A 27,847-nucleotide genomic window follows, 5' to 3' on the forward strand; every position below is an offset into this window, starting at 1 on the left:
AAGAGATGGTACAGATGGGTAGATTTTGGGAGAATGGTCTTATAAACTAGAGGTGGAATGCTCTTAAGTCTCTTAAAAGTCAACCCACACCTTTTTTTAGAAGACTTGCTGGCACCCTCACCATGTATTTATTGCCTTTATAAAAGCTAACATTCAAAACCAAAATATATTACAATGTATAATCTACATAGTACATGTTTCCTGCATACTGAAGGATAGCCATGACAAAAATCCTTCCCTGGGAGAGTTCCTGGATCTACCGAATGCCACTTAGCTAGAAATAAAACTAAAGTTCCTGTAAATTATCATTGTCTTCAAAGGTTTTTTCCTTACGTGTGATTTCTATTGTAAGAACACAGAGTTGGTTTTGTAATAGAATTCAATAGGAAAAAGGAATTGTTTTAAGCTGGCTCTGCTGAACACACACATCTCTGTGTTGCATAAAGTGGTGAATACAGCTTCTGTGTTCTGATAGGAAAAAACGAATGCCTTATTGCTCTCAGGGATAGAACTTTTGATCATTAGGTGGCCAAAATTTCTACCAAGAACAAGGGAGGGGGATCTTCTCAGCGAGTGCTGTCCAGTGGGAGTTTCTGAGATGTGAATATCCTGTCTATATGTGCATGGTATGGCAGGGTAGCCACTCTACACAATGTGGCTACTGAGCACTTGAAATGTAACCAATGCAACAGAGCACACTTTTATTTTTTTTAGTTAATTTAAATTTAAATAGCCACATGTGGTTATGCTGACATCACAGTTCCAGATGTAACACTTACTGCCCGTTACATTTTATGTTCCAAAAAAGCAGTTTGGTCAACGTTTTTTTATTTTTTAAAATATTGTATTGATTTTTTTACAGAGAAGAAGGGAGAGGGATAGAGAGTTAGAAACATGGATGAGAGAGAAACATCGATCAGCTGCCTCCTGCACACCCCCCACTGGGGATGTGCCCACAACCAAGGTACATGCCCTTGATTGGAATTGAACCTGGGACCCTTCAGTCTGCAGGCCGATGCTCTATCCACTGAGCCAAACTGGTTAGGGCAGTCAATGTTTGATACTGAGATTGCTTAAAAGAGTGCATGGGAAGTTTGGAAGTTAAAACACTACATTATAAAAATTCTCATGTGGTCACAAAAGCCAAGAATTTTCATTTATTTTTGTGAAAGCATGTATAGCATTTGTGATACTTCTTGTTCTTTTATCTAGCTTGATTAAAAAAAAAATCCCAGAAAATCAGCTACCTTAATACACACGTTAATAATTATATTACTAATTAGATGCTGCCTCTGGTGAAAATGAAAGTAGATTAAGTTTAGTGAAGGCACTGGTACAGTGCTACTTTTCTGCTCAAGGGGAAGGACACAGGCCATACATGGAAGAAGTAGGAAACTTAAGACTCAGGGTCAGCAAAATGCTCATGGTCCCCAGACAACTGGCCTGCGGGACAGGCATGGGCTGGGCGTGGCTGGGTGCCTCATGGGTGTGCTCTGGGGGAGACATCCCAGCCTGGAGCACTGCGTATTTTCAGAGGAGTTGGGAGAAGACAGATGAGGTCAGAAGACCCTGAGCTTCACAAGTGGGATTGGTGTTATGCAGGCCTAAGAAACCTGTTCTTGAATGCCAGTGCCCAAGAGGCTTGAATCCCAGCACTAGGACCAGAGAGAGTTCCGGAAGCACTTCCTGTCTAGCCAGGTAACCGGAGGGGGCACCACGGGGCTCATCCAGTGAACCAACAGGTTGTCTCTGTCACTTTGAAGCAGTTGTGCTTCACAGATTGAGACAAAGTATTAAAGGCAAGAAGCCTTACCGACAACAGTGGGGTGATGGCCAGAGGGAAAAGTTGGAGGTATCTGGAGGTGGGTAAAGGGGGAGAATGGGAACGGAAAGAGACTTTGTTTGGGGTGGAGGCCATTCATTGCAGCGTGATGATGTTTTGTTGTGTTGTACACTTGAAACGTATGGTTTTGTGAAACAATGTCACATCTATAGGTTGTTTTTTGTTTTTTTTGTTTTTTAAAAAAGCAGGAAGGCTTATCAAATTACAGCACAGCCAGGACATCGAAAAGTACATTTTAAATTATTTATTTGGACATAACAAATACTAACATAGCACAGAATTTGTCAGTCAAAAATAATCTAAAATAAAATTAAAAACAAAACACATTTCATAGTACGTACATATGCATGTAATTCTGGGGACAGGTCTGATAACACTGTAACTTTATGTGTTTTTAGGAGACAAGTCACTGTATGATTTTCGGTAATAACCAGATCTTAGAAAAGCGGGACTAGAAGAGTACAAATAATAGGACATAAAGATTGTAATCATTCTTATGTGGCCTTCTAATGAGAGCAACTTCATCTTTTAAAACTGGAGGAATTACAAACCAAACCCCAGTAAGTCATTTCTTTCCTTAAAATTCTGTCATTGTGCCTCACTGCTTACCCATTTGAGTCCAAACTCTCTAAACATGGAACCTAAGACCTCCTCCTTTTGTTCCTGAGAACCTAGAATGGGAGTCTGAAATCTTACCTCTTCCTGCCTCCCATATTGCTTGTTATTTCTGACACACAGACCCCCCAGCCTCCATTGTGGTCTTTGTTCACAATGCCCACTGGTCAGGAACTACCATACCCACCAGCCTCATCCTCAATCAAAATGCACCTCAAGCACAACTTTCCCTAAGGAGCCTCTTCCAACTTCTCCAGAGCAGGTGAATACCCCTATGTGCTTCTCTAACCCACGTTCCAGTCAATTACTGCACTAAAGTGATGTTTCTCCTACCGACTGAATGACGAATGTCTTCAGGGAAGCAAGCGAGTCTTTTTAATCTGTGTATCCCCAGTGCTTAGCAGAGTGTTTGCCGTGCTAGGCGTGCAATTAATGTTTGTTGAAGAAAGGCCACGATGGCATTTTTATGAACACTATTAACAACTCTTCAACCTAGTTTAACTGAAGGTGACATTGGGCTCTATAATTTGAGAGTGGTAAGAATAGATACGTACAGTGAGTATTAAATGTGAAGCACTGGGAAGTCCTCAGAGAGATTTTATTCAACAGATGATCCAGAGAAAAGAGGGAATTGTGTGGGGAGTGGGTCTATCACCCCAAAAGGAGTAGCCTCAAAATGTTCAGATAATGTGATTACTGATACAGGTCTAAACAAAAATTCTGTCTGCATCTGGCAAAAATGGTGCAGTGGATGGTGAGGAAGTGAACCAAATATCAATTTTCTGCTTATAGAAGTTGAGTGTGCTTAACAGTAGAATTAATAAATTTGACCTTTATCATTGCAGACTGCTACCTGCTCCTTTGTAATAATTTCTAAAATGAACAGTATCAGTTGGATTTTACTAAAATATCAATACTCATACATTAAGGACTGAAAGGGATCTTAGAGATAATTTGTTACAATGTTTTATAGATGAAAAACGCCAAGGCCAAGAGAAATTAAAATGACTCTGAAGAAGGTCACATAGGTAGTTACGAAAGTCCAGGACTTTTTGGATTTTTTAACTATAAAATTGACGTTCCTTCCTGCTAATACTGCCGGAGAAGAAATTTCACTATTTCTCCCCTAAAATATACTACTGAGATTTGCATCGAAGACCAATAACAATAATATGACGTTAGAAGAAAATTACTTTAGTAAAAATAAATTTATTTAATTCAGCAGAGGTGTTTCATAAACTATTCTCATATGATAGAAAATTTACTTAAGAATAATTCCAAGATTGTTTCTGGGGGAAAATAATTACCATTAAAATCTTTTAATTTGTGTACTAGAGTTAATGAGAGCTAAATTTTATATAACTCTCTAAACCATTATTAATCATGTCACCATGCAGAAACAAATTTAATGAGCTAAATTATAATCTTTACAATTAACAGAATGAAACTTACGAATAACCAAATTAACTCTATTCACTAAAATTATCTTATTTAATCACATTACACACTTGAGAGGATGAGACCATCCTTTTGCATACAGATCTTTCCAATCATTTTAAAAAAGATTTTTGTACTTAGTTGGTCATTTTGATAGACAAAGAACTATTGATATATTTTCAGAAAATACAGTTTTCAAAAATACATAAAGTACAGTCAAAGAAAAATAAGCCCTTAAAAACCTAACTCTGTGTTTCTCTCCAAACAGCTGACTGAACTTAATTTAAACAAGATAATTTCTTTTCATGGTCATATGACTAATTAGGTATGGAAAAGCTGTCAGTGGCTGTAATGCGATAGGACAGAGATGTGGCTGCAGCATCCCTAGAAGCTGAGCATGGTAAGCATATGGCCACAGGAGTTGTGAGGCTCCGAGGCTTACTGAAGTCATGCCAGGTAGGGGTGTATGGTGAAGAAAGAATCAGTACACCTCTCCAGCCAGTGAGGTTACGTGTACTTACCTGATTTCCCCATAATGAGTTCATCTGTAGCCTTGTCTGTGGGTTACCAATTTTAAAACTCATAACTGCACTGCACTGAGGTACCTGCAGTCTTTGGTGCTGTGCATTGGGAATGATTTGACTCCTGATGCTGCTACAATAAAAGTAAGTTATTGGGCATAAGGGATACCCAAATGTTAAGCAAAATCACTAACACTGATCATTGTGACAGTTCAAATGTAAGAAACATATCGACTAATATTGTTGGAAAATGCTTACCCATATAAAATTCCCATTATATAAAGACTTTCATGATGCAACTCCCTGGTTCTTAAATTTTAAAAAGTACAGAATAAAATTCTTAATCCTAAATTTTTATCACTGCTCCTGAGGTTTATGACTGAAGTAAAAGAAAGAAACACCCCAAACTAGTCATTTATGAAAGCATAAATTCAGTGTGAAACCTGCTTCAAAACTACAAATTATTTCAGACAAATAAATATATATGTTCACATTTATAAAAATTTTCCACATAGAAACAAGTTTCATAAAATTTACATATTGGAAACAATAAAAATCAGTTATAATGAAGATTTTGCTGTCATCTCCTAAATAAAAGTTCTGTTCTTGAGGTATCACTCTGAGACATGCCAATATGGCACATTTGTAAAACAACCTAGGAGTCTATTCTAAAAATCCTGCCCAACACAACATTATCTCTACGAGACTAATAGGCTGAACCAGGCTTGTGTTTTTAAACAGGAAGAAATATTTTAATTGTTATAAAAATAAGGAGGCAGGTACTAGAAATGCTGCATGTCGTAATACAATGAAACTTAGTTATAAATACAATATTTTCATTATCCTCTTCCATTCATTTAAAAAGTTCTAGTCAAGGTCTATAAATCAGCTTCATTTTCTATGACATCCAAAAAAAACCCAGAGATTAAAAACCAGTAGTGAAGAATATTACTATCTTCATACATTATCATAGGATATAAAAAGCTATTAAATTTATCAGTGTCAAGAGCAAAGCATTATCCCCTATCTCACTGCATCACTGGAAGGCAGACACTTGATTCGGCAATACTTATTAACTGCTAGGTAGATTACCAGTGTTGACTGTAGTACAATCAACTTATAAAGTAAAATACTAGCCAAACATAGAGACACGGATACGAAAACTGATGTGTTTGTATGTACAGATATCCATATTGGGGGCACAGCTATCAAGTAATAAGACTGATTCGTACTTTTAAATCATAGTATGTTAAAAATATATTGCTAGAGGATAATGGTCCCATATGTGGAAAAAATGTCCATATGAACAAGCCAGTAATTTATTGCAAAGCATAATTATATAGCAAATTCCAAAGAAGGTGAAATCATTTTCAAAATCAAAATTTTAAAGTTAATGGTGTAAGCCATAGTCTGTTACTTTTTGGAGATTTCAGAAATAGTAGGGGTGGAAGAATGCTTTTCCTTTTTTCTCTTCTTTTTTTCTTTTTTGTGATGTTTCCCCTTTTTTGACTTATTCTTTTTTTCTTTTTTCTTTTCTTTCTTCTGATATTTTTGTTTCTTTGGTTTTGAGGTGTCCTCTTCAGCAGAACTGGATGAATAAGACCTATCGGCAATAATGTATACTGATTGATAATTGCATTTATAGCTGATAGGTAAATTTAAATGGGATTTTATCTGCCTTAAATCCTTCTTGGAGCAAGGTGAGAGTATAAACAAAAAAACTCAAAATGTGCTGTATATATTTGGATCCTCTTAAAATGCTGAATTTAGAAGTTTTGCTACTTGGTCACTGAAACGGACAAAACAAATAACTCTATTCTGCTCAACTCTAGTTACATAAGTTTCATATCCTATATAATCCTATATAATAAAAGCCTAATATGCTAAGTGTCTGGTCGTCTGGTTGGCCATTCAACCAACCAAAGTGTAATATGATAATGATATGCTAAAGCCGCTCAACCACTCGCTATGATGTGCCCTGACAACTAGGGGGCAGACAGTTGACTGGTCAACCAATTTAGTATTACAGTAATCTTAGAAAAATAAAGTATTATAATAAATCATTATAATTAACTTTTGACGTGCATTGACCACCAGGGGGCAGATAGTCGACTGGTTGACTAGTTGCTATGCTGTGTACTGACCACTAAGGGGCAGATGCTCTGATTGGTAAGTTAGTTTGCTGCTGGGGTGCAGCTGATCAGGACTGAGCGAGATGGTCCAGACACCCTGGAGCCCTCCTGTGGTCCCTCCTTGGCTGGCCAACCTCCTGCATCCCTCCCCAGCCCCAACTGTGTACTAGTGGGGTTCCTCAGCCTGGCCTGTGCCCTCTTGCAATCTGGGACCCTTTGGGGGATGTCCGAGAGCCAGTTTCAGCCCAATCCCACAGGCATGAATTTGTGCACTGAGCCTCTAGTAATTATATATAGTTTTATAAAGTTACATAAAGTTTTATGAATTATAAATTTGGTGAGCATGAAAACTATTTTTCTGATTTTCAGTTTTTCATCCTATTGTACCCTTCAAAAATTTATAAGGCAAAGTTGCATTTATCAAGCCTTATTATATATAATACACTAGAGGCTTGGTGCACAAAACTTGGGCATGGGTGTGGTCCCTAAGCCTCGCCAGCGATTGAAGTGCAAGTGTCTGGTATGGAAGGGCAGGTCCCAGCTGACCTCTGGGCTGTGAGCAGCACCTGGGTCCCCAGACCCCCATGTGTTCCCCTCTGCCTGAGTTATTGGGCCCCTGCCTGGCTCCCTCAGTAACCGGGAGCCAGGCGGTGGCCCCGCCCCACAGTGCTGCCACTGGTCACTGTCAGAGGGATAATGGGTGGGGCGATTGGGCCCTGTCAGACCCGTCTTGACCTGGCACCACCCGCTTACCTGCTCGACCATCCCACCACAGTCCTGCTTTCGTTGGGGCCCACTAGGGCTGACAGCACCTCCACTGCCATCTGCTGTCAGCACTGCATCGCTGACGCCAACCAAGTTTCGCACCACCCCCTGATGGTCAGCGCACATCATAGCAAGTGGTTGAGGAGACAATTTGCATATTAGGTTTTTATTATATAGGATAACTTGTATTGCAATAAGTTGTTAGCATAGTCCATCAATCTTCAACCTTTTTCATCTCATGGCAAAAATACTAATTTGTAAAATTCTGCAGTACTCCAAAAATATATATTACTTTTGCTGATCTGACAAAAAAATTGGTATAATTTTGATTCATTCACACCAGATGACTATTGTTCTGATGATTGTTGTCATTTTTTTAATTGACTATCTAAGGGAAAAAGGTAAGTGCCTCTGACTATATGGTCAAATGTTACATGTTTTAGAAATTCTTGTGGCACTCCAATAGAAAATTGCTGGCATATTCTTTTAAAAGAGCACAAAGAATGTGATTATATAGAAAGGGTTATAATTATATAATGCAGTATAAATGGATAAAACTGAAAATAAGCAAAATAAAAGTATTTTTGTCCTTTCTTTTTTCTCCCTTTATTTTATCATTATTTTTTTCCATTACCATTTATCCCCCATATGCCCTCTTCCCCTTCCACCCATTCACGTCCCCCTCGCAGTCACTGCACTGTTGTCCATGTCCATGAGTTCTTTCTTTTTCTTTTTGCTCAATCCCTTTAGTGTTAATTCTTTTGATTTTTCAAGTTAAAGTACTTGATTTTTCTAGATGTTGTGATAACAGATACACATTTTTATTAAAAATAATTTTCACAAGATATAGAAAAGATGCTTTTAAATGAATATTCTATATAAATTAATTACGCTGATTTATTATTATAATTTTTCTAATATTTCTATAATACTAAATTGGGGAAAACTATAGAATCCTTCCTCTAATATTAAAGAACCCCTCCCCCCCAAAAAAAAAACACACCAAAAAAACAGAAAGCAGAGAAGTCATTTCTTAAGACCTTATATGAAGTGTGTAACAACCCACCCTTACCCAAACCCCAAATATGTATGACTATACAGGAATTGTGGCCAGCAGTGCCAGTCTTGGTCAGAATGGTTACCTGAGTCTTGGGCAACCCTGGGAAGCCCTGGGCAGCTGGGAAGCAGCCACCTGAGGCTTGCCTGCAACTCGGACCAGCCCTGGGCAGCTACCATCTCCTGCGGGGCTGAGGAGACTGGGTGCAACCATCTTGGGGCTGAGGGTGGCATCTTTGAGGGCATGGTAATCAATTAGCATATTCTCTCCTTATTGGTTGTGGATGTTACCATCTTTGAGGGTGAGACAGTCAATTAGCATATTCCTGCCTTATTGGCTGTGAGTGCATGCCATCTTTGTGATGGTGTGAGGGTCAATTAGCATATTTCCTCTTTATTAGATAGGATTTGCTCCAAGAAGAATATTTAAGAATATCTAAGTGCTGACTTTATTTTTGATTCCTGAATTGAAGGACTTTTGTTATTTCACTGAGACAATTGAATACCTAACTTCTACTAAGAAAAAAATGATAAATAAACTGGATTATACAGGGGGAAAAAATCTATAATCCATCCTAGATTCAGTCCTACTTTAAGAAAATGATGTTAAAAAATACCTTTTCCTTTTTTTTTTCAACTTGATTTTCTCTTTGCTTTTTGCTTTTTTCTTCTCCTCTTCTTCATTTATTCCTGTGTGTTGAGGGGAAAGAATCAGGTCACCATGGGTCCAAATACTAATATATTATGTACACATTTTAAAATTTTGGTTGTTGGCAGATAATTTTCACTGATTAGGATACTGAACTTTTCTTGTAACAATTTCCCCTTTCTTAATTTTTTTAAATTGAAGTATAATAGACATAACACTATATTACCTTCAGGTGTACAACACACCAATTCAAAAATTTAATATATTGCAAAACAATCACCACAATAAATCTAGCTCACATCTGTCACCATATATAATTACAAAAATAGTGTTTTTCTTTGATCAAAACATTTAAGATCTAATCTCTTACCAATTTTCAAATGTACAATACAGTAATAAACTACAGTCACTATGCTGTATGTTACATCCACATGACTTAACTTATTCTATAACTGGAAATTTGTACCTTTTGACCCCCTTCAGCTATTTTGCCCCCACTCCCAACCCTGCCTCTGACAATTATCAATCTGTTCTATCTATTCTATGAACTTAGTTTTTTTTTTCTTTATATCACACATACAAGTGAGATCCATACTGTATTTGTATTTCTCTCTCTAACTTATTTTGCTTATCATAATGCCTGCATTGATTATTTTCATTATATGCCTTTTATAAAAATTTCAAATATTATTATGTATATTGAGTAACAAATTTTAGTATTTTAATGTTAATTCCTATAGAAAATCAATTTTTGGTGGGCACCATTCCAGGGCTTAAAAAACAAATGATACAATCAAGTATAGTTAAAAAAAATTTTTTTACAAACAAAATTGGGATTGTGGGGTCCTAGGATCATGGGACAATAACAATAGATTTAATATTTATGCAATTGGTATTCTAGATGGATAGAATACATACTGTTAGGAGAGAGTATAGGGACAGAAAGGAAGGTAAGGTTTCCACATTTTACTTAAATTGGTAAAGTGACAATATAAGTAGACTGATAAATTATCTATATCCAATACCTGGAGTAACCACTAAAAATACTATACAAAATACCACAGAAAAATTTCAAAACACCAAGATATATTCAAGGACACTAGCTGAACCAACATGGAATTCTATGTGTTCAAATGATACTAAATAAATCAAAGTACTATAGATAGTTCTAAAAAAATGTTCAAGTAACCCTCAGGAAGGCAGGGAAAATAAAACAAAAATGCAAAACAGAACATGTAGAGAACAAATAATAAAATAACAATTATCCCCAACATATAAATAATTACATTAAATTTTAAAAAGGATACCAGTTAAAAAAAATTGACAGAGTGGATTGAAAAATATGACCCATCTACAAAATGTCTATAAGACTTTTATCTACAATTTGTGCACATTCATTAGAAGAAATACTTAAATATCACTATTTGCCCTTAATAGAAGTGTCAACCAAATTCACCATCAACAATGACAGATGGAAACACATACATGCTATTGGTGTAGCAGGGAGGGAAATTTAAGATTTTGCATAATAATTTATTAGAAAATGATACAACCAACCTTTGGAATACAAAATAGAAGGCAAGAAGGTCTTGTGTACTTTACCACTTAAATTTTGTAATAATCAGCAACAGTGGTGGCCTCTTATGAAACATACAGGAGTTGGAGGTTAGGATCCAGTGCTTACAAATATACTTGGGATAGAATGGAAGATCCATCCTAATAGTACAAGCTGGCTCAGCTACTAGATCTTTGTTTGTATATCTGTCACCAGCCACTTTTAAATACCTGAGTAGGCAGTTCCAAACCTAGACCCATTAATCTAAATTTCTCATTCCCTTTTGTATCTTCTAATTACTTAACAATTATCTTTTAGAGCTGAACCAAATATAAGCTTTCTCCAATTACTGTGTGAATTATTTAAGCCTTATCTTAATAAAGCTTGAAGCCACTGTTGTAAGTCATTCATCTGAATCTGATTTCAGCAGGATAGGAGAGACACAATTATGGCAAAATGCAAATACCTATGTAGTTTTCAGTGTCAACCATCTTTAAATAAAATCAAGTATAAATTTAACACAAAACTCTCTTAAACCAAACCAAACCAAACCAAACCAAACCAAACCAAACCAAAAAAGGCCCAAAACCAAAATTTGTCAAAATACAACATTACTTTTCTGTACTAAATAAAAGGATATAAAAATATTAAGGGATGAAATATGAGAAGAGAACTATTTCCTAATACTAGGCAAACTGCTGATTAATATTAAATAACACTAGGTTAAACAGAGTTTGGAAAATCCAAGTCCTATTCTCACATTCTTTAATTCCATCAAAATTGTATTTGTCATTTAGGATTATATTTGTTTTAAATGAAAGATATTGTATTAAGATATTAAATGCATTGGAAAATATGCACTAAAATAGAAGCAAATTTCTATAATAATAAAAGTATAATATAATATGCTAATTAGACTGGACAGCTGGATGACCCCCGGATGAAGCTGGGGCTTCGAGGGCCAAACCCTTTGCACAAATTTTGTGCATTGAGCTTCTAGTATATATAGAGAGAGGCAAAATAGAATTTATATAAAAATAAGTTTTGAGTCTTGTTTTTTAGGTAACATTTCTCTCTCTTCTTTTTCATGACTATTTCATAAAAGCAGAACAACTATTTACAGAGAACTCTTTGCTTTACTCTCATATTAAAACAAACACACAAAAAGCTTACCACATTCAAGATAGTTGGTACAAGAGATCTCCACCTCCAAGGACCAAAGGAAGGGTGATGTGGAATGAGAACTCACCCTCAACAAGCCAGTGTTTCACCCTCACCCCTTTAGAGATCTGAGCCATATCAGAAAGTTATCAATGGAAATAAGCACCACGATCTAAATAAGCACCCTCTTCCTCCATGTACTGAGGAACCAACCTATGGTTTATTTGGGTAGGGGTGGGTCACGGGCAAGTATTAGGTGACCATGAAATAAATATGGATCCCTTCACTAGTACTTTATTATTGGAATCTGCATGATATACTAGTACTGAAATGAGCACTGTTCTAAGTGGAAGTGACGAGAGTTGGAAACAAGTTCTGAGCCTTTAAGCAACCACGGGCAAGCGTCTTTTTAAGGAGATGGGGGAAAAAAAGCTAGATGGAGTCCATCATTCTCAATGTGAGGTCGGAGGAAAGCTGATTCTAATAAGGAAGTTTTACCAAACTACTTCTTATCCTGGAGGTAATATGTTAATCCCTTCCCCTTCCTCCTAGGATGGATTTGTCTCAGGTCTTCTGATTAAACAATCACCTCTAGAGTAAGTCACCCCACTATTTATGTTCTTTATCTTTCCAGACTGATGTGATAAGGGAAAAAATGGTTTAGAATCAAGAACCTGAATGGTCTTTTAAGTTTGGAGAGCAGCATGTTAGAATGAAGAGTACAGGACTAGCAGTCAGAAAACCTGGATCATGGTTCTGGCTTTATTGTGACCAGTTAGTGATTTAGGGAAGTTACTTATTCTTAATTTATTTTTCTTTAAAACTAGGTGTTTACACTATGTGTTCTCTAAGATTCTTCCTAATTCTAAAAGTTTATGCATTTATTTTTTAAAAAATAGGGTAGTGTAGATCAAGCATGTCAAACTCAAAGGCTAACACAGGCCAAATAATCTAGGCCTGGGGTCCGTGGGCCACAAGTCTGACATGCTTGGTGTAGATAGATGGGGTAGAAACTGTACTTGTGGAATGGACAAGCTTAGGCTTTCTCTCCTAGAAGCTTCTGCTCTATTCCTAGGTGACCTGGCTGCTCTCTGTGCCTGGGATCTCCCTGCACCAACATCCCAGGTATTCCCTTCTTCTCTCTTCTATTTCCCATGTTCCATGCATTCCTTTTTTGGGTCTACTCCCTTATTTTGACAGATAACCACCTCCTGGGGTCCTTGGAGGTGGAGATCTCTTGTACCAACTATCTTGAATGTGGTTATCTGTCAAAATAAGGGAGTATGTGAGAGGCATATTTTTTTGAAACTTTGAATGCCTGACAATACTTTCACTCTACTTTTATACTTGGTTGATAATTAAGTTAGGTGTATCATTCTAATATGGATATAATTTTCCTTAAAAAATATGAAAGCATTATCTACATCTACTAGCTTACAAGTATTGCTTTAGAGAAGTAGAAAGCCTGATTCTTGACCTATGACCAGTTTTGGCCCTGGCTCCAAAAAGTTTGAATTATGTTCTCCTTGTTTCTTATAAGTTTCAAAATGGTGTGCCTCTAAGTGGGTCTATTTTTTGAGACTGAATGTGTGGGTCTATTTTTAGTACTGTGTTTGGTACTTATTGAATCTTTTCATCTGGAAACTAATGTCCTTCAGTTCTTGGAAATATTTTCTGTTTTCTCTTTCTGGGACTCATTAGAATAAAATATTTCCTAGATATATCCTTTAGTTGTCTTATTTTTTTCTCATTACATCATCTTTATCTTCTCGCTTTATCACATTTTATGCCTGCTTCTTTTTCAATTTTTAAAAGTTCTTTGGTTGTTTTTGTCCATGAAACTGGATATTAATTATTCCTGTTAAGTTTTCTTCTACCTTCATAGAATGGATACTTCAAGTTGATGTTTTTGTTTGTTGGATTTGTTATTTTTATTTTATGCTGGAGTCTTTCCTCAGAAATGTAGTGCTCCTTGATTGTCTAAAAAGCTGACTGGAAGCTTTCAGCAAGCAAAGTTTGGAAACCTGGATTTCCTGGTAATCTGGCTAGGGCCATGTCCTTGAAGAATTCGAGATGTCAGTAACGTTATTACTTTCCTCTTAGATTAGGCAGAGTTCTCAGGCAAGAATCTTCAAACCTTATGTCTGGGAACAAAACAGGTGAAGATGGCTGAAAGATTCTCACCATTCAGTACCTAACCCTTAGCTTATGTTTCCCTCTGTGTTTGGGCTACCCCTGTTTAAGGACCTTGTCTTATGTTGTCTATAAAACAGACCTACAAGTCTGTGAGGTGATAGAGGAAAGCCATCCAGCTTCACAGAGCAGAGAAGGGAATTGAGTATCTAACTGCTTCAGATTTGTAACCAACCCTCTGTTTTTAGCCTTATATAATTCCTCAGTTACAAAGGTACCTCATTAGCAAGTTTTGGGAGGATTTGAAGTGTGTGTCAGCTTACTTCTCAGCTTTTCACACTGTTATAGGTTTCATCTTTCTCTGTCATCACTAATACACCTGCTTGTCAGCAAAATGTTGTTACTACTGCTTCCTATCCCAATTTCTTTGTCCTTGTCAATTTCCTTTACGTACTATCATTTCAGTGATGCTTCAGTAGGGAACAAATGTAAGTGTGTGTATTCAAGGGCTGTCTTTACCCTGCAGCTGTACATACTCATATGTAATGTCCCTCTCATTTGCCCTCTTTGCCTTCTCACTTGCCCCACTACCCTGGGGCATTTGATATCTTCACTTACTTTCATTGGATATACTAGTAATATGGAAAGCTGAAAAATTTAAAAAGTGTTTGTTGTTATCTGATGATCTAAAATGAGTTTAACTTTTTGTATTTCTCTCATCCCATGCCTAAATCCATATTCAAATAAACTGCATTTTGCTATCTTATTTCACAAAGCATTCTCACATACAACATTTTATTCCTAAAAACCTCAGTGCAAGGAGAGGCCATTTTATAGACAAGATGGGAGAGAAATGGTTAAACAGTAGGTCTGTAATCTCTCTTCTCTTTGAGGGGGCAAGGATGCCCCCAGGAAAGAAATTACACACATGCTAATTATGGACCTCTTGGGAGGTCTGGGAACAAATGAATGGTACTTGCTAGCAAGAGAACCCTTTTAGGGAGAGGTGAGTGACTTAAATAATGCTAACTTATTTTCTCACAGTTCTGAAAGCTAGAAGTCCAAGCTCAAGCTGTCAGCAAGATAATTCTTATTAACAAGAATGCTTATAGCAGGATGTACTGGCTTTGCTAGGATTATGATTAATAACCTGGAACCTATGGATTTATGGGGCATCGTTCCCTAAGAAATGCAGGTGTTTCATGATGAAATGACTTCCTTCTGTGCAAGTACTTAGAAACATCTTATGTTGACCCCAGCTAGAGTGGGTTCTGAAGTAGAAAGAAAATACCTGGAAGCGGCATTGGCCAGCCCAGAGCACTGGCTGCTCCGCCTCTGCCTCAGGACCATTTATATCTCCCATCATTGGCAAAGCTTCATGTTGACTAAGATCACTGATTTGAAAGTGTGATTTGACAACTCAATCTTTTGGGCTTTCCACAAGGAAATTATGTTCAGAGTGGTTAAGTGACTTGCTGAAAGTCACGTGCTAAAAAATGGCCCAATGGGGCCAGAAACCAAGTCTTAAATCAGACGCTCTGTCCCACTGGCACCTGCTAGGGTGATGGAATAACATGAATAACAACAAAACCTGGGTTTTAGAATCAAAAATAGACTTGCCTCCCGGTTCTGCAACTGATCAGCTGTTTGATTTTGGGAGAATTATTTACAACATTCAAAGCCTATTTCCTTCCCTCTGCAGTATCTCTTACCTTAAAAAGAAAAGGTATCTTAGTGATAAATGCAATGGAACAATAGATAAGCATGACACAATACACACATTTCCAAACATTTGTAAAAAATGTAAAAAAAGGCATCGCTTACTTTTTTCTTGTAGTGCCTGCAATTTATTCAGTTCCTCATTCTCTTCGTCACTCTCTTCACTGCTTGTGCTGCTGACATCCAAGACTATGTCCCTCTTGGGGTCTACTCGGAGGAAATTGCGGCATTCAAAAGTCAGGTGACCAGCTAAGTAAAACAAAAAAAAATGTGAATGACAAAATGATAGATACGTTACGTAATTATTGCTTGTTGCCTCTTGGTAAGCAACAAACTGCAATTTTAATAATATAATGTTTAGTTTTAACATTTACTCAGTGGGTAGTGGTTTGCTTTCCCTGAATGCAACACTCAGAGAAATAACTTTTCCTTTCTTTATCAGGGCTTCTAATTCAATAAGCATTTTTTCTGGGTACTGAATCACACTATAGTTTTCCATTTTTTGTAATACCAGAGGGCTGGTTCATGAAATTTGTGCATTGGGGGTGGAAGGGTGGGAGGGGAGAGGGCTTTAGCCTAGCCTGTGTCCTCTCGCAATCTGGGACTCTTCAGGGAATGTCCAACTGCTGGTTTAGGCCCAATCCCTGCAGTCAGACAACCCTCTCACAATCTGGGACCACTTGCCCCCAAATGCCTGCCCTCCCGCCTGCTCAGCGACTGGTTGTTCCACTGTAATGGTCACTTAGGCTTTTATATATATAGACTAGAAGACTGGTGCATGCACACTGAAAGAAAATTAATTAGAAGAAATATTTTAGAGGCCGGGGAGGGACTGCAGAAGATTGGATGGCCAGGGAGGGACTGCAGGAGGTTGGCTCCAGGGCATGTTTGGCCCATCTCACCCAGTCCCGATCAGCCGGACACCAGCAGCAAGCTAACCTACTGGTTGGAGTGTCTACCCCCTCGTGGTCAGTGCACATCACAGTGACTGGTCAAATGGTCTAATGAATGGCTGGACAGTTAGCATATTAGGCTTTTATTATATAGGATATTAAAGAAAATATTCTCATATTTAGGATATTTAAATCCTTTCCCATACCTTTTTCTTCTCAGCTTTACTACTATATTCATGCAATTAAACAACTTTCATAATGAAAGATACCATAATAACCTAATGGAATGTGCTTTTTTGAAAAACAACTAAAATCTAATTCTGACATCATTCACCTCCTAAAGGTTCTTTCTATAAGAAAACTATAGCAGTTTTCTACTTATAGCATGATACAATTTTTAAAAATCAATTATAAATTACAAAACCAGAAAACTACAGGGAATAACATAACCAATACCCAAGTACCAATCACCCACACGTTAACATTTTGTCATATTCACCTAAAATTTTTGTGAGGGAAATACTTGCATGCCTGTGCGCCACACACAAAGTTAGGGAGTGCCCTATCCTTTGGAAGCCTGACTTCAGTTCATCCCATTATCTGTGTCCTCAGTAGTTAATATACTGAAGTTGGTGTCTACCTGAATGAAACAGCATATTGTGTTATTATTTTTTAAAACATAAACTCAAGCCCTGGCTGGTGTAGTTAGGTTGGTTTGAGCATCATCCTGTGCACTGGAAGGCCTGGTTTTGATTTCCGGTCAGGGCACACACCTAGGTCAGGGCACATACCTAGCCGGGCATGTACGGGAGCAACTGATCAATGTTTCTCTCTCTTCCTAACTCTCTAAAATTAGAAAAAAATGTTACAGCTTTCAAAAAGAATAATAAAAACAAAACAAAACACAAACTCAATTTTGCTTACCTATCATTCTGTAACTTGTTTCTGACACTTAATATTACATTTTTTGCTTTATCTGTGTTATCATAAGTAGATGTAATTTTACCTGATGAATGAAGTTCTATTGTATAAAAATATAATTTATTGTATTTTCTGCTACTGACAGAATGTTAGGTTGCTTTCAGTTTTTTGCTATTATAAATAGTTTCCAAACACAGGGCATTTTCAGACCATGCTTTTGATGATTTCTAAATTTAATACACTGTTATGAGAGAATGGGATCCGTATGATATCAGTTCTTTGGTATTTGCTGAGATTTCTTTTGTGTTCTCCATATAGTATATTTATGTATTTTAAAAGAATACACATCAGTATTTGTTGAATATGGTTCTATGTCTATTTTATTGTTCAAATCTTCTGTACCTTATAGTTTTGTCTAATAACTTCTTTCTGAAAGTAGTTACATTTTTAAGTACCTCTATCATAGATTTATCCATATCTTCTTGTGAAAGCTTTTGCTCCACATATTTTGAGATTATATTAGTGAGCAAATTCAAGAACATTATTAATTTATCTTTTTGGTTGACTGTTCTTAAATCTCTCTTTGTCCTTAGTACTGCTCTTGCTTCAAAAGTCTGATATTAAAATTGCTCCACTAGTGTTTTTTGGTTATTATTGTTTAATCATATGAAGTAACAATTTTTATGAGTGAAACAGCTGAATATCAACAAGATTCAACCCAATATCTATCTGTTTGCCCCAGCCCTTTATTTTGAAAATTTCTAAGTAGTTTTTAGTTTTCTACATAGTTTTAATCATAATATGTAGATGGAATTAAATATTTTAATGAAATGTGTTGCCAGACCAATTTTTAATGTTAACTTTTTTAGCTTGGGAAAATAGTTTCTGCCACACTGGGTAGTACCCTCATACAGGGGATCAATGCCTTCCTTATAAAAGGGACTCCAAAGGCATCTTTAGCCCCTCCCCCTAAATGAGGATAAAACAAAAAGCCGGGGACTTGGAGAGGCCTTCACCAAACCATGTTGGCACCCTGACCTTGGACTTGAAGCCTCTGGATCTGTGAGCAATTCATTTATCTGTTTATATGCTGCCTGGCCTGTGGTATTCTGTATAACAGCCCACATGCTTGAGGCAATCCCATACTTTCCGCATGTAAATCTCTGGAAAACAGAGACATCACAGACTGTCTCCATATTTCTGATTCCTCACTATTCAGGTCTGAATCTATCTATCTATCTATCTATCTATCTATCTATCAATAAATATATATATTTATAATCTAAAAATCAACTAAAGCTAAATCTTACTAAGGCCAGCAAGCATCCTACCTGGCAAATCCAATGAGCATTTCTCAGTCTACTTCTTACTGACCTTATCTGTTACACCTGACAATGCCCCACAGTTTCAAAAAGATCTGTTTCTTTGGCTGATGTGAGGCTGCCCTCTCCTTATCCCCCTGGCCGTGTACTTTCCTGCTCACACCTATACATTTTATTCCACATGCTGATATCAGCTCACACCTATACATTTTACTCCACATGCTGATATCGCACTTTCCCCAAGAGTCGGTTGCTGACTGTTTCAAAATCTGCTTATATAACATCATGCAGGCCAAAACATGTAAGTGTGGAAAAAATAATGAGTGGTAATTTCTATGTAACAAAGCTGTACTTTTAGAAAGACTTGATTTAGATGAATTGCTTTTAAAAAGCAATTTTCAAAATAGGCCTTGGCAAAAAGATTGTACAAGATGGGGATTAGGGGGATCTAAAACAATGAAAAAATGGCCTATTTCTCAAAGAGGATGCCATTAGTATTTTAGGCCAAGCAATTCTTCATTGTTTAGGAATGTGCTACACATTGCAGGTTATTTTAGTCCCTGGGCCCGACGTACTAAAATGTCATATTGCTCCCCTCCCCTATGGACAACAATAACTCCAGATTTCTGGAAGGCTTTATCACACAGAGTTGAGAACTAGTGATAGAAGAATTTTGCACTCAGATTTCTTTACAGGTATCTTAACTGTTTTTCTACCTTTGTAGAAACAACAATAAAAGTAGAAAATGCATTTCAGATATGATTTGCACCCAAAATACAGTGTAACACCAATTAGCAGATCCACAGAAAAAAGGTCCCTGACTATATACCAGTAGATTAGGATTTTAAGTTACATAAAATGTTAAGGCTATTCAGGTATGTTTTTATTTCCTGCTTCTGTAATTAAATGCTCAGCTAAAGTCTACAAGGACACTAAGCCTTTGTCCATGGAATACATGTCTCAAATAATGTCTTCCATGAACAAAGGCTTAGTGTCTTTGCAGCTTTTCAATTTTCAGAAACTATCTATTAAAAAAAAACCCACAACTAATTATAGAAATAACTATTCTTCTAAAACTGCTGAAGAAATTCTGCCATGAAAAAAAAAAGATCCATTGTTATTTAGTAGCACATTCATCCTTAACTTGAAAGTTTTAAAAAACAGTGTAACTACTATTGAAATACTGACAAAATATTTTTCTATTTTTAAAAAAAATTTATTTATTCAATTTAGAGACAGAGGAAGGGAGGGAGGAAGATAATAAAGGGGATAAGAGGAACAGAGGGAGGAGGGGAGAGAGAAAAAGAAAAAACTAATCAATTTGTTGTTCCACTCATTTATGCATTCATTGGTTGCTTTTTGTATGTACCCTGACTGGGTATCAAACCTACAACCATGGTGTATGGGGATGATACGCCAACCAACTGAGCTACCCAGGTAAGGCTGAAAATTTTTTAAATCAAATATTAACATTTTTAAAATTATAAAATCAAACCTGTTTTCACAACAATAAAAAGAGAATAATACTCTTTTGTAACTGACTGATGAATATCTACATTTTCAGCTATTAAAAACATTCAAAGGGTTTTGTTGCCTTTCTCTTACCTCCATAAGCAATACAAATGTTCTGGCCTCCATATAACAGAAAATTTTTAAAAATTTAGTTTCTACCAGAAAGATCTGTAAATGCAAAAGACCCTCAACCTCTAACAGCTGTAAGCTGTAAGTTTAACCCAGAGTAAATATTACTAAACTTTCCCACAGGAGACAATTAGAAGTTGTTTAATAACTTAATCACTAAAATCAATGATCTGAAAAATCAAGCAGAACTCAACTTGGAAGACTATCAGCACTATTTCCTTACTAGACTCCTCTAAAAAAAAATTCTGCCCTGGCCAGTGTGGCTCAGTTGATTGGTCATCATCCATGCACCGAGAGGATGCTGGTTGGATCCCAGTAAGGGTGCATGCCCAGGTTGTGAGCTCAATCCCTGGTAGGGGGCAGGTAGGAAGCAGATCAAGCAGATCTCTCTCTCTCTCTCTCTCTCTCTCTCTCTCTCTCTCTCTCTCTCTCTCTCTCTCTCTCTCTCCATGTCTCTGAAAATCAATAAAAATATTGTTTCAAATGTCTAATTACTACAGATGCTTCTATTAATGTCTAAAATAAATAGCAATGAGGAGACTAGAACAACAAATATCCTATTAAAAAAAAAAAGATTTTAATTGTTTCCCTACAGGTTTTAAGTTAAAAGAAGTCCAAGTAGATAAACAGATAGTATACAGACTGGCAATCTATTCTGGATTTGAAATAAATACAATATATTGATATATATAGAGGGTTCTTAAATCTTGAATAAAACAATGAGACATGGAAATTAGCAAGGATTAGAAGTAAAAAAAGTAAATAAATATAAACAAATTTGAACAACAGAAAAGATTTCATTGCACTCATTCTTTATATACAAGTACATTCTTCGAAAGTTTTTATGTATATGAAGAATACGTATACTTATATATCCACTTTGTTAATTGACCAAGCTTCCTTTGATCCAGATTCCAGCCTTTGATTGGAAGCATGTGAGTTGGTTCTCCTAGTGTGCTTTTATTCTGAATCCTTCTGATGAATAATATCAATGACTAGATTGCTTTTTTATCATGTGTTCTTGCATGGAAATCTTTTTTTTTTTAATCACCTTTATTTTGTTAGAAAACAATTTATGACATTAACAACAATCCAGGCTCATTTGCATGGTCTCCAAACATCTTAAAAAACAGCAAATATTATTTCAGCTTTATCAAAGCCTTAGGGATTGCTACATTTAACTAGACAAATAGCTGTTTATAATACATAATGACAAATTCTGAGTATATATAGTAATTACACTTGTTAAAGCTTACTTTTCCATTCCATTAATCATAATAGAGATTAATGGGCCATTTAAATCAAATTTTGACAGTGAGCAGAAATTCTGGGTCCATTTTCACTCTTATAAAGAAGAGTGAGTTCAACAAATAAAAAATGTTTCATCAATTAGTCTGACAGATACATTTCTAAGTCATCTGCAAATGTGCACTAAATAACAGGACTGAAGAACTGTCTGAAGAACTGTCTGTGCGTAAGGCCATGAAATCTGGATGCTAAATCACACTGTCCAATATAGTAGTAATTCACCATATAGAAGGTTATTTTTAATGTACTTACGGTAGCCACATTTTTTACACCCTGCTCGAACACTATCCTTGTTGCAACCTAAAATACAAATGGATAACATTTTAGGAGACATATAAAGTAAAAACATAAAAATTTTTTCATTAAAAAAAATCACTTAAAGAATTTATTTCTAAAAAAAAATAAATAATAATAATAACCTCAACCTAGTTTACTAAGATTACTCCATTATGTTTATTAGGAATTACTGAAAAAGTCAGTTTACTCAAATTACTTCTTTTAACAAATTCTTTAAGAACATATTTTTCTCTAATTCAACAAATGCAGCTCCAACATATGCTGCACTGTGTGTGTTGTGAGCAGTGCCCATACACATCTGGTGTGACAACTTTCCATCTGATTTAATATCATCACCTTCCTACCATTACTTCAAAACAACGCACCAGCTGCAAACTTCAGGTCTTTTAAAGGTATTTATTGCATTTTTATGTATCTTTTAACCAATTAAGATGTGCAAAATGATACCACTATTTTCATCAGGTTCCTATTATTTTTTAATGTATCAGGGATGAGGTTTTTGAGTATTGTGCCCAATCTCATGTTTTTCTCATATATGTTATGGTTCTTATTGCATAGAGTAGGAACACATACGCTGTGCTTGTAGCAGAATTGTGGAATAAAACTGAATTAATAATAAAATCTGAGGCTCTTTCAATATGAAATAATTGCACGTTGAAAAAAAAAAAGCCCAGAGAATCCAAGTCAATATGAAATATGTATCCATAGAAACCATAGATGCTGAAAAAAAAAAAATTAACTCATTTATAACTAAAGATGGGAGGACAGCGTAGCAGGACAAGCACTTCATTCTCGCAGATATGGGAGCTTTGGCATTACAGCAATTTATCACAATGCCTCCATTACAGAGACAAGGCAATGGAGCCTCGGAAAGGGTAAGTCACATGAAGAGAAACACTAAATTCACAAGTACGAGTCTATGACAGGATCAGACATATGATTTAGGAACATTATTTCAGCAGCAATGTGCAGCATAGACTTGAGAGAAAAGAAATGACTTCTGAGTGAGAAGACTGGATGTAGTGTGACTCAGAATTCTTCCATGACTAAGATGCTCTAGTAATGTGTTTTAAGAATTTTACTCATTTTGACACATCAGATGTAACCTTAATTTGGCTACAGAAAACCCTACCTGGCTATGTAGATTTCCCTGAAGGGGAGAAACAGAGTTTTTGTGCCAACCACATCAGTAACATAGATGCCAACTGTGCCAGGTCAACTCTTCCTGGGGAATGGAGACTCATTAAAATGAGTGTCAGGACGAATTTCACGCAATTTGTAGAAGAAAGTAAACTTCACCGAAACCCGTGTTTAAATGTAATTTCTTTAATAACCACTGAGAGCCTATGATTTCCCTTACCAAGAGAGAACGTACTTCATTGTTAGTTACATACTGGGGTAAACTTATACAGAATGCTGTGGAAAAACAGCTGAAGCTGTGATCACAGAATAGGCGAGGCTGATTTTCATTGTGGAAGCAGCCTCGTTACTTTATAGTCATGCCTTGTAATAATCACTGGTTCAACCACCCAGGCCATGCCATGCCGAATCCATAGGATAATTACACCTACAAATAAAAGGCATAACAATACTTGTCCTTCTTGATGATTATCTCAAAATGTTTCTGATGGAGTCCTATTACCTTTAATATGCTATCTGGATCGATCAAAAATTACCTTACCATTTTCTGTGTCTATATTTTCTAATGGCACTTGCATTATCTTTCTGCAGTGCTGTCATGCCTATTACCTTCTTCTTCTTCTTCTTCTTTTTTTTTTTTGGCTGGGTTTAAGCCAAGCATGTCAAACTCAAAGGCTAACTAACACAGGCCACATAAACAAGGTTTAAGTTTATGTGGGCCGCAAAAAAACAAAGCTTCAATTTTCATAGAAACTTAGGTTTATTTTGATAGACATGCTGAATACACAGGGCTTAAATAAATAAGTAATCGTTCACATAAAATAATAGAACATTTTAATAAAAAATATTTTTCTTGAACATAAACTTACCAGACAGTGAATAACTGCACAAATTAGTAAGCGTAACACAAATAAACCTATTTTTCTTGTTCTCCAAAAGCGAGATATTTCCTGTTGCGCACACCAAACAAGTCAGTACAAGAGTAATGACATGGCCATCGGCTGCTAAAATATTCCCTGCTACCCTGAATCCCCGAAAATAAGACAATGTCTTATTTTGCTCCCAAAGATGCGCTAGGTCTTATTTTCAGGGATGTCTTATTTTTCCATGAAGAAGAATATGGTACATATTTATTGTTAAATGAAAATAAAGGAAATTTATTACCTGTATACGGTACGGTAGTACAGTAATTGTCAACACAAACCAGACAAACTGTGGATCCTACAGTATCAAGAATTTACTCATTTATTCAATGACAATTATGTCATCATCTTCTGGAACATTATCATAACAATACAATTCCTGAATTTCCTGGTGAATTTCTTGTGACTCCATTTCTTTCAGAATCAGTGGACTAAATCTTTCATGTTTAGCCTGGGGGAGGAGGCCCCTTATTTTCAGGAGGATGCCCTATATTTCACTCAGAAGGAAACCTGTATGTAGGTCTTATTTTCAGAGGATGTCTTATTTTCGGGGAAACATGGTAGTATTAGTAGAAATGGTGCACCTGTACATAAGGCGTGTAAGGGAAATGAATGCAACACAATTATAGTCATCAGTCATCAGCGAACATTGTTGTTCGTTATTAATAACTACATATAAAAGGATATTGTAAAAATTAAGTTACGAAATGTTTATTAAAACATTTCTTACATATTGTTATATTGGCTGGGCCGCAAAAATATTCATTACGGGCCATGAATTTGACATGCTTGGTTTAAATAGTTTATCTGTCTTACATCTAGCACCATTTAAGATTAATACATTTTAACCTATTATTTTGAATTGAAAGAAAGTTAACATATCTATACCTGTGGTCTAGATTAACGGGAATTTCAATAAGGACTTCAAAAAAAAAAATCTTTCTTAAGCAGTGTATTTTCATTACTAGGTAAGTCTTATGAGGACAGAGACTGTGACTCTGTGTCCCTTAGAGTGCCTATACCATGTAGGTGCTCAAAACATTTGCTTAAGTCACATGTGTCAAACACAAGGCCCGCGGGCCAAATCCGCCCCGCCAGGCCTTGCAATGTGGCCCGCACCACGCTGTCATCACTGCACTCCGCTGCGTTTCCATCACAATGACAGTTTATGACTGTTCAGTAAACCATTCGGCCCGCGATTTAGGCTGTATTTTAGATTTTGGCCCCTTCTCTGATTGAGTTCAACACCCCTAGCTTAAGTGATGACACTGACAGTGACAGCAGGCCGGCTTTGGATGCAGCTCTGTGTGCAGATGCTAGGGCAGACTTGGCCTCTCAGGATGTGCAGATAATCTACCAGGCACACGGGCTTCTCTCTGACAGCCCCTCGCATGCTGATATCCTCAGCTTCAGCTACAGACCTTCCCTTCCCACGCTATACACTCCACCTGAGCAATGGCATCCACGTGCATGGCCTGTTATTACACGTGTGGATGACATTATTGTGGCTCTGGCTTCTTTCTAAGCTATAAATTTTATCACTTATTAGATATTGCCATTCCTATGGCTGATGACACCTCAACAAAGGCTTCATACTGTTTATCATCACACCCCAAAACCTGCTCCTTCTCCAGGGCTATTTTAGTGACTATGTCCTCCCAATTACCTAATAGGGAAACCCAGGTATACCTCATTTCTTCTCTTGCACACCTGCGTTGGTAATTCCCAGTAATTCTACTACCAAAAACATCTCTCTAATTTCTCTGCTTCTCTCCTTTCCTACTGAGACCACGCCTGCAGCATCATCATAACATACCAGAATGACTTCTAACTGGCGACTTTGCCTTCAAAATAGCTCCCCTCCAATCCAATACGCAGTCAGAATGATCTTTCCAAAATGTGCATCTGTTTTAAAACCTTTAAAAGGCTTCCTACCCACCTCAGGAAAACATTCAAACTCTCACTCTTACAAGATCCTTTAAGAGCTCGAAACGACCATGTGATTTACACTGTAACATGGCAAAATGTACAAAGCCCACAGGGTCTCCGGAGCCAGACTGACCTGTCACTTACTAGCTGTCTCAAAACAGGCAAGTTACTTGATTTCTCTGTCCCTCGGTGTCCTCACATGTAAAGTGGAAATGCTAATACCTATTTCACTGTGTGAATGTTAAGAAGAGATGTGTGACACAGTGTCTGACACGTAGCAAAAGCATCCTAAATTCTAGCTGCTGTTATCTCTCTAGTTAATTTCCCACTTCTCTCCCATGTATATTCTGAGCCCCATCCATAGAGAACATCTTTCATTTCCTCCTCTCACACGTTTTCTCTTCTGTGTTCCGTAACCCAGTCCCTCTGACTGCGCTGCCCCTCCCACCACCCCGCCTCTCCTGCACCGCTTCAGGTTTTGTACGATATATTCCACGCCATACACGGGTCTGAGTTTCTGGTGCCCTTTTCAATCTTTACCGCTATCCAGTAAGTTTAGTTTGAATAAGAACTGTCTTGCTCACCATTGTATTCCCAATGCTCAGCAAAGACAGCGCCTAGCACGCACTTAAGAAGAAAAATCAGGTGTACGAATGAGTGTATGTTTCCTCTCTCACAGTTCCCCCTGTGTTCTTCAAACTACAGTAACTTTAACCATAACTTCCCCACAGCAGCTCTGTAAAATAAGGTGCAGGACAAACGCAGTCACACAATACTGGGGAGGGTAGGCTGAAACAAAGTTGTAACTTTTGAACCACATTATTTCTCAGTCTTTTCTACGCTAAAGTGCACTGCCAATCTCCAAGGTCCCCGTGTGTGTGTGTGTGTGTGTGTGTGTGTGTGTGTGTGTGTTGGGGGGTGAGGGGGTGGGGTGAGAAGTAGGGAGAGAGGGGAGCACATTCCTCAAAATATCAGTATCTCCTGCCTGCAGTGTTCCCTAAAAACATCCTGGCAAAACCGGGTTCAGGGAATGCCTCTCCTACCAGGACTTCCAGGTGAGCTTGTGATTGTGGACGGGAAATCTCTGAAGCCCTTACTTCGCAGGGGTACCTGTTTTGGGGTCGCCCCCCACCCCACCCCCTGCACACAGAACCTGGGGGCTGTTGGTAACCACAGACAGAGGTCTGCAGATGCTGAAACGGAGGCCCTTAGGGCGAAGCCACAGAGCCCCTAGGCACCCCAACCAGGAAGAGAACCCCGGCGCCCGCTCCGTCCCGCGCCTTCCACCGCGGACAATGCCTCCGGCTAGGGTGCACCCGGAGCGTCCCACCCCGAGTTTTTATTTTATTTTATTTATTTTATTTTTTTTTTCAAGCCATGTCAGCTCCTGTCGGCCACCCGCCAACCAGGCCTACTGACTGCCCCTCCCGTCCCTCTCCCCTCCCCCCCTCTTTCCCCGGGGCCATCCAATGCACTTGGAGCTTGGCCGGGCGGGGTAGGCAGTTTCTTTCTTTCCTACTTCCCATCGGAGTTTATTTTTTGGAGGGTGAACTTTTTCACGTAAACCGAACGAACCTGCTCCTTGTAAAGCCTCCTTCTGGAGCCCCAATGGGCGCTCCTCCTCACCCTGCGCACCCCAACCTACCCCCCGCTCCCCGCTTCCTTCTTCCCGCTCAAGCCCGGGGGCCTGCTGTTCGCTCCTCACCTGGGACTGCCATGGCGCCGGTGAAAGGGATCGCAGGATCCCCCTAGGCTTCGGAGGCCACGCTCGCTTCCCGCCGCCGGCTGCGAGGACGAGGCGCTGCCCGGGTGGCGTCTTCTTGGCCCCCGGGCGATAGCGCGGGGAGGCCCTCCGAGACTCTGGCCGCGGGGAACCAAGCAGCCGCC

The 27,847-nt window shown here is 37.7% G+C and overlaps 1 protein-coding gene and 2 long non-coding RNA genes across 4 annotated transcripts; 2 read left to right on the top strand and 1 right to left on the bottom strand.

Annotated features, from left to right (window-relative positions):
* The first annotated feature begins 364 nt into the window (after nt 1-364).
* LOC118702770 lies at nt 365-16,359 on the top strand. Its single transcript, XR_004982841.1, has 3 exons — nt 365-448; nt 15,127-15,131; nt 16,349-16,359. It is a non-coding gene; the product is annotated as an uncharacterized LOC118702770 (long non-coding RNA).
* LOC123651154 lies at nt 1,004-2,003 on the top strand. The gene is made up of 2 exons (XR_006739657.1): nt 1,004-1,049; nt 1,519-2,003. It is a non-coding gene; the product is annotated as an uncharacterized LOC123651154 (long non-coding RNA).
* SREK1IP1 (SREK1 interacting protein 1) lies at nt 2,073-27,843 on the bottom strand. 2 transcript variants are annotated; one of them, XM_036409102.2, is made up of 5 exons: nt 27,666-27,838; nt 21,924-21,971; nt 15,692-15,835; nt 8,987-9,059; nt 2,073-6,019 (listed from the first exon to the last, which is right to left on the bottom strand). In XM_036409102.2, the coding sequence occupies exons 1-5, from the start codon at nt 27,676-27,678 to the stop codon at nt 5,830-5,832; spliced, it is 468 nt and encodes a 155-aa protein (XP_036264995.1). In that variant the 5' UTR covers nt 27,679-27,838; the 3' UTR covers nt 2,073-5,829. The 2 variants fall into 2 exon arrangements, with proteins under 2 accessions (XP_036264995.1, XP_036264996.1); XM_036409103.2 differs by lacking the exon at nt 21,924-21,971 and having other exon boundaries at nt 27,666-27,843.
* Between the last annotated feature and the right edge of the window lie 4 nt (nt 27,844-27,847).

Source organism: Pipistrellus kuhlii, unplaced genomic scaffold, assembly GCF_014108245.1.
Source record: "Pipistrellus kuhlii isolate mPipKuh1 unplaced genomic scaffold, mPipKuh1.p scaffold_m20_p_4, whole genome shotgun sequence".
Classification (NCBI taxonomy): domain Eukaryota; kingdom Metazoa; phylum Chordata; class Mammalia; order Chiroptera; family Vespertilionidae; genus Pipistrellus; species Pipistrellus kuhlii.

What these genes read in the sequence shown, in the direction of transcription:
- SREK1IP1 (XM_036409102.2), bottom strand. An exon ending in GTGTAAAAAATGTGGCTACC is followed by an intron (nt 15,836 to 21,923) that starts GTAAGTACATTA and finishes TGTTTTACTTAG; the next exon opens with CTGGTCACCTGACTTTTGAA. An exon ending in GCAGGCACTACAAGAAAAAA is followed by an intron (nt 9,060 to 15,691) that starts GTAAGCGATGCC and finishes CTCAACACACAG; the next exon opens with GAATAAATGAAGAAGAGGAG.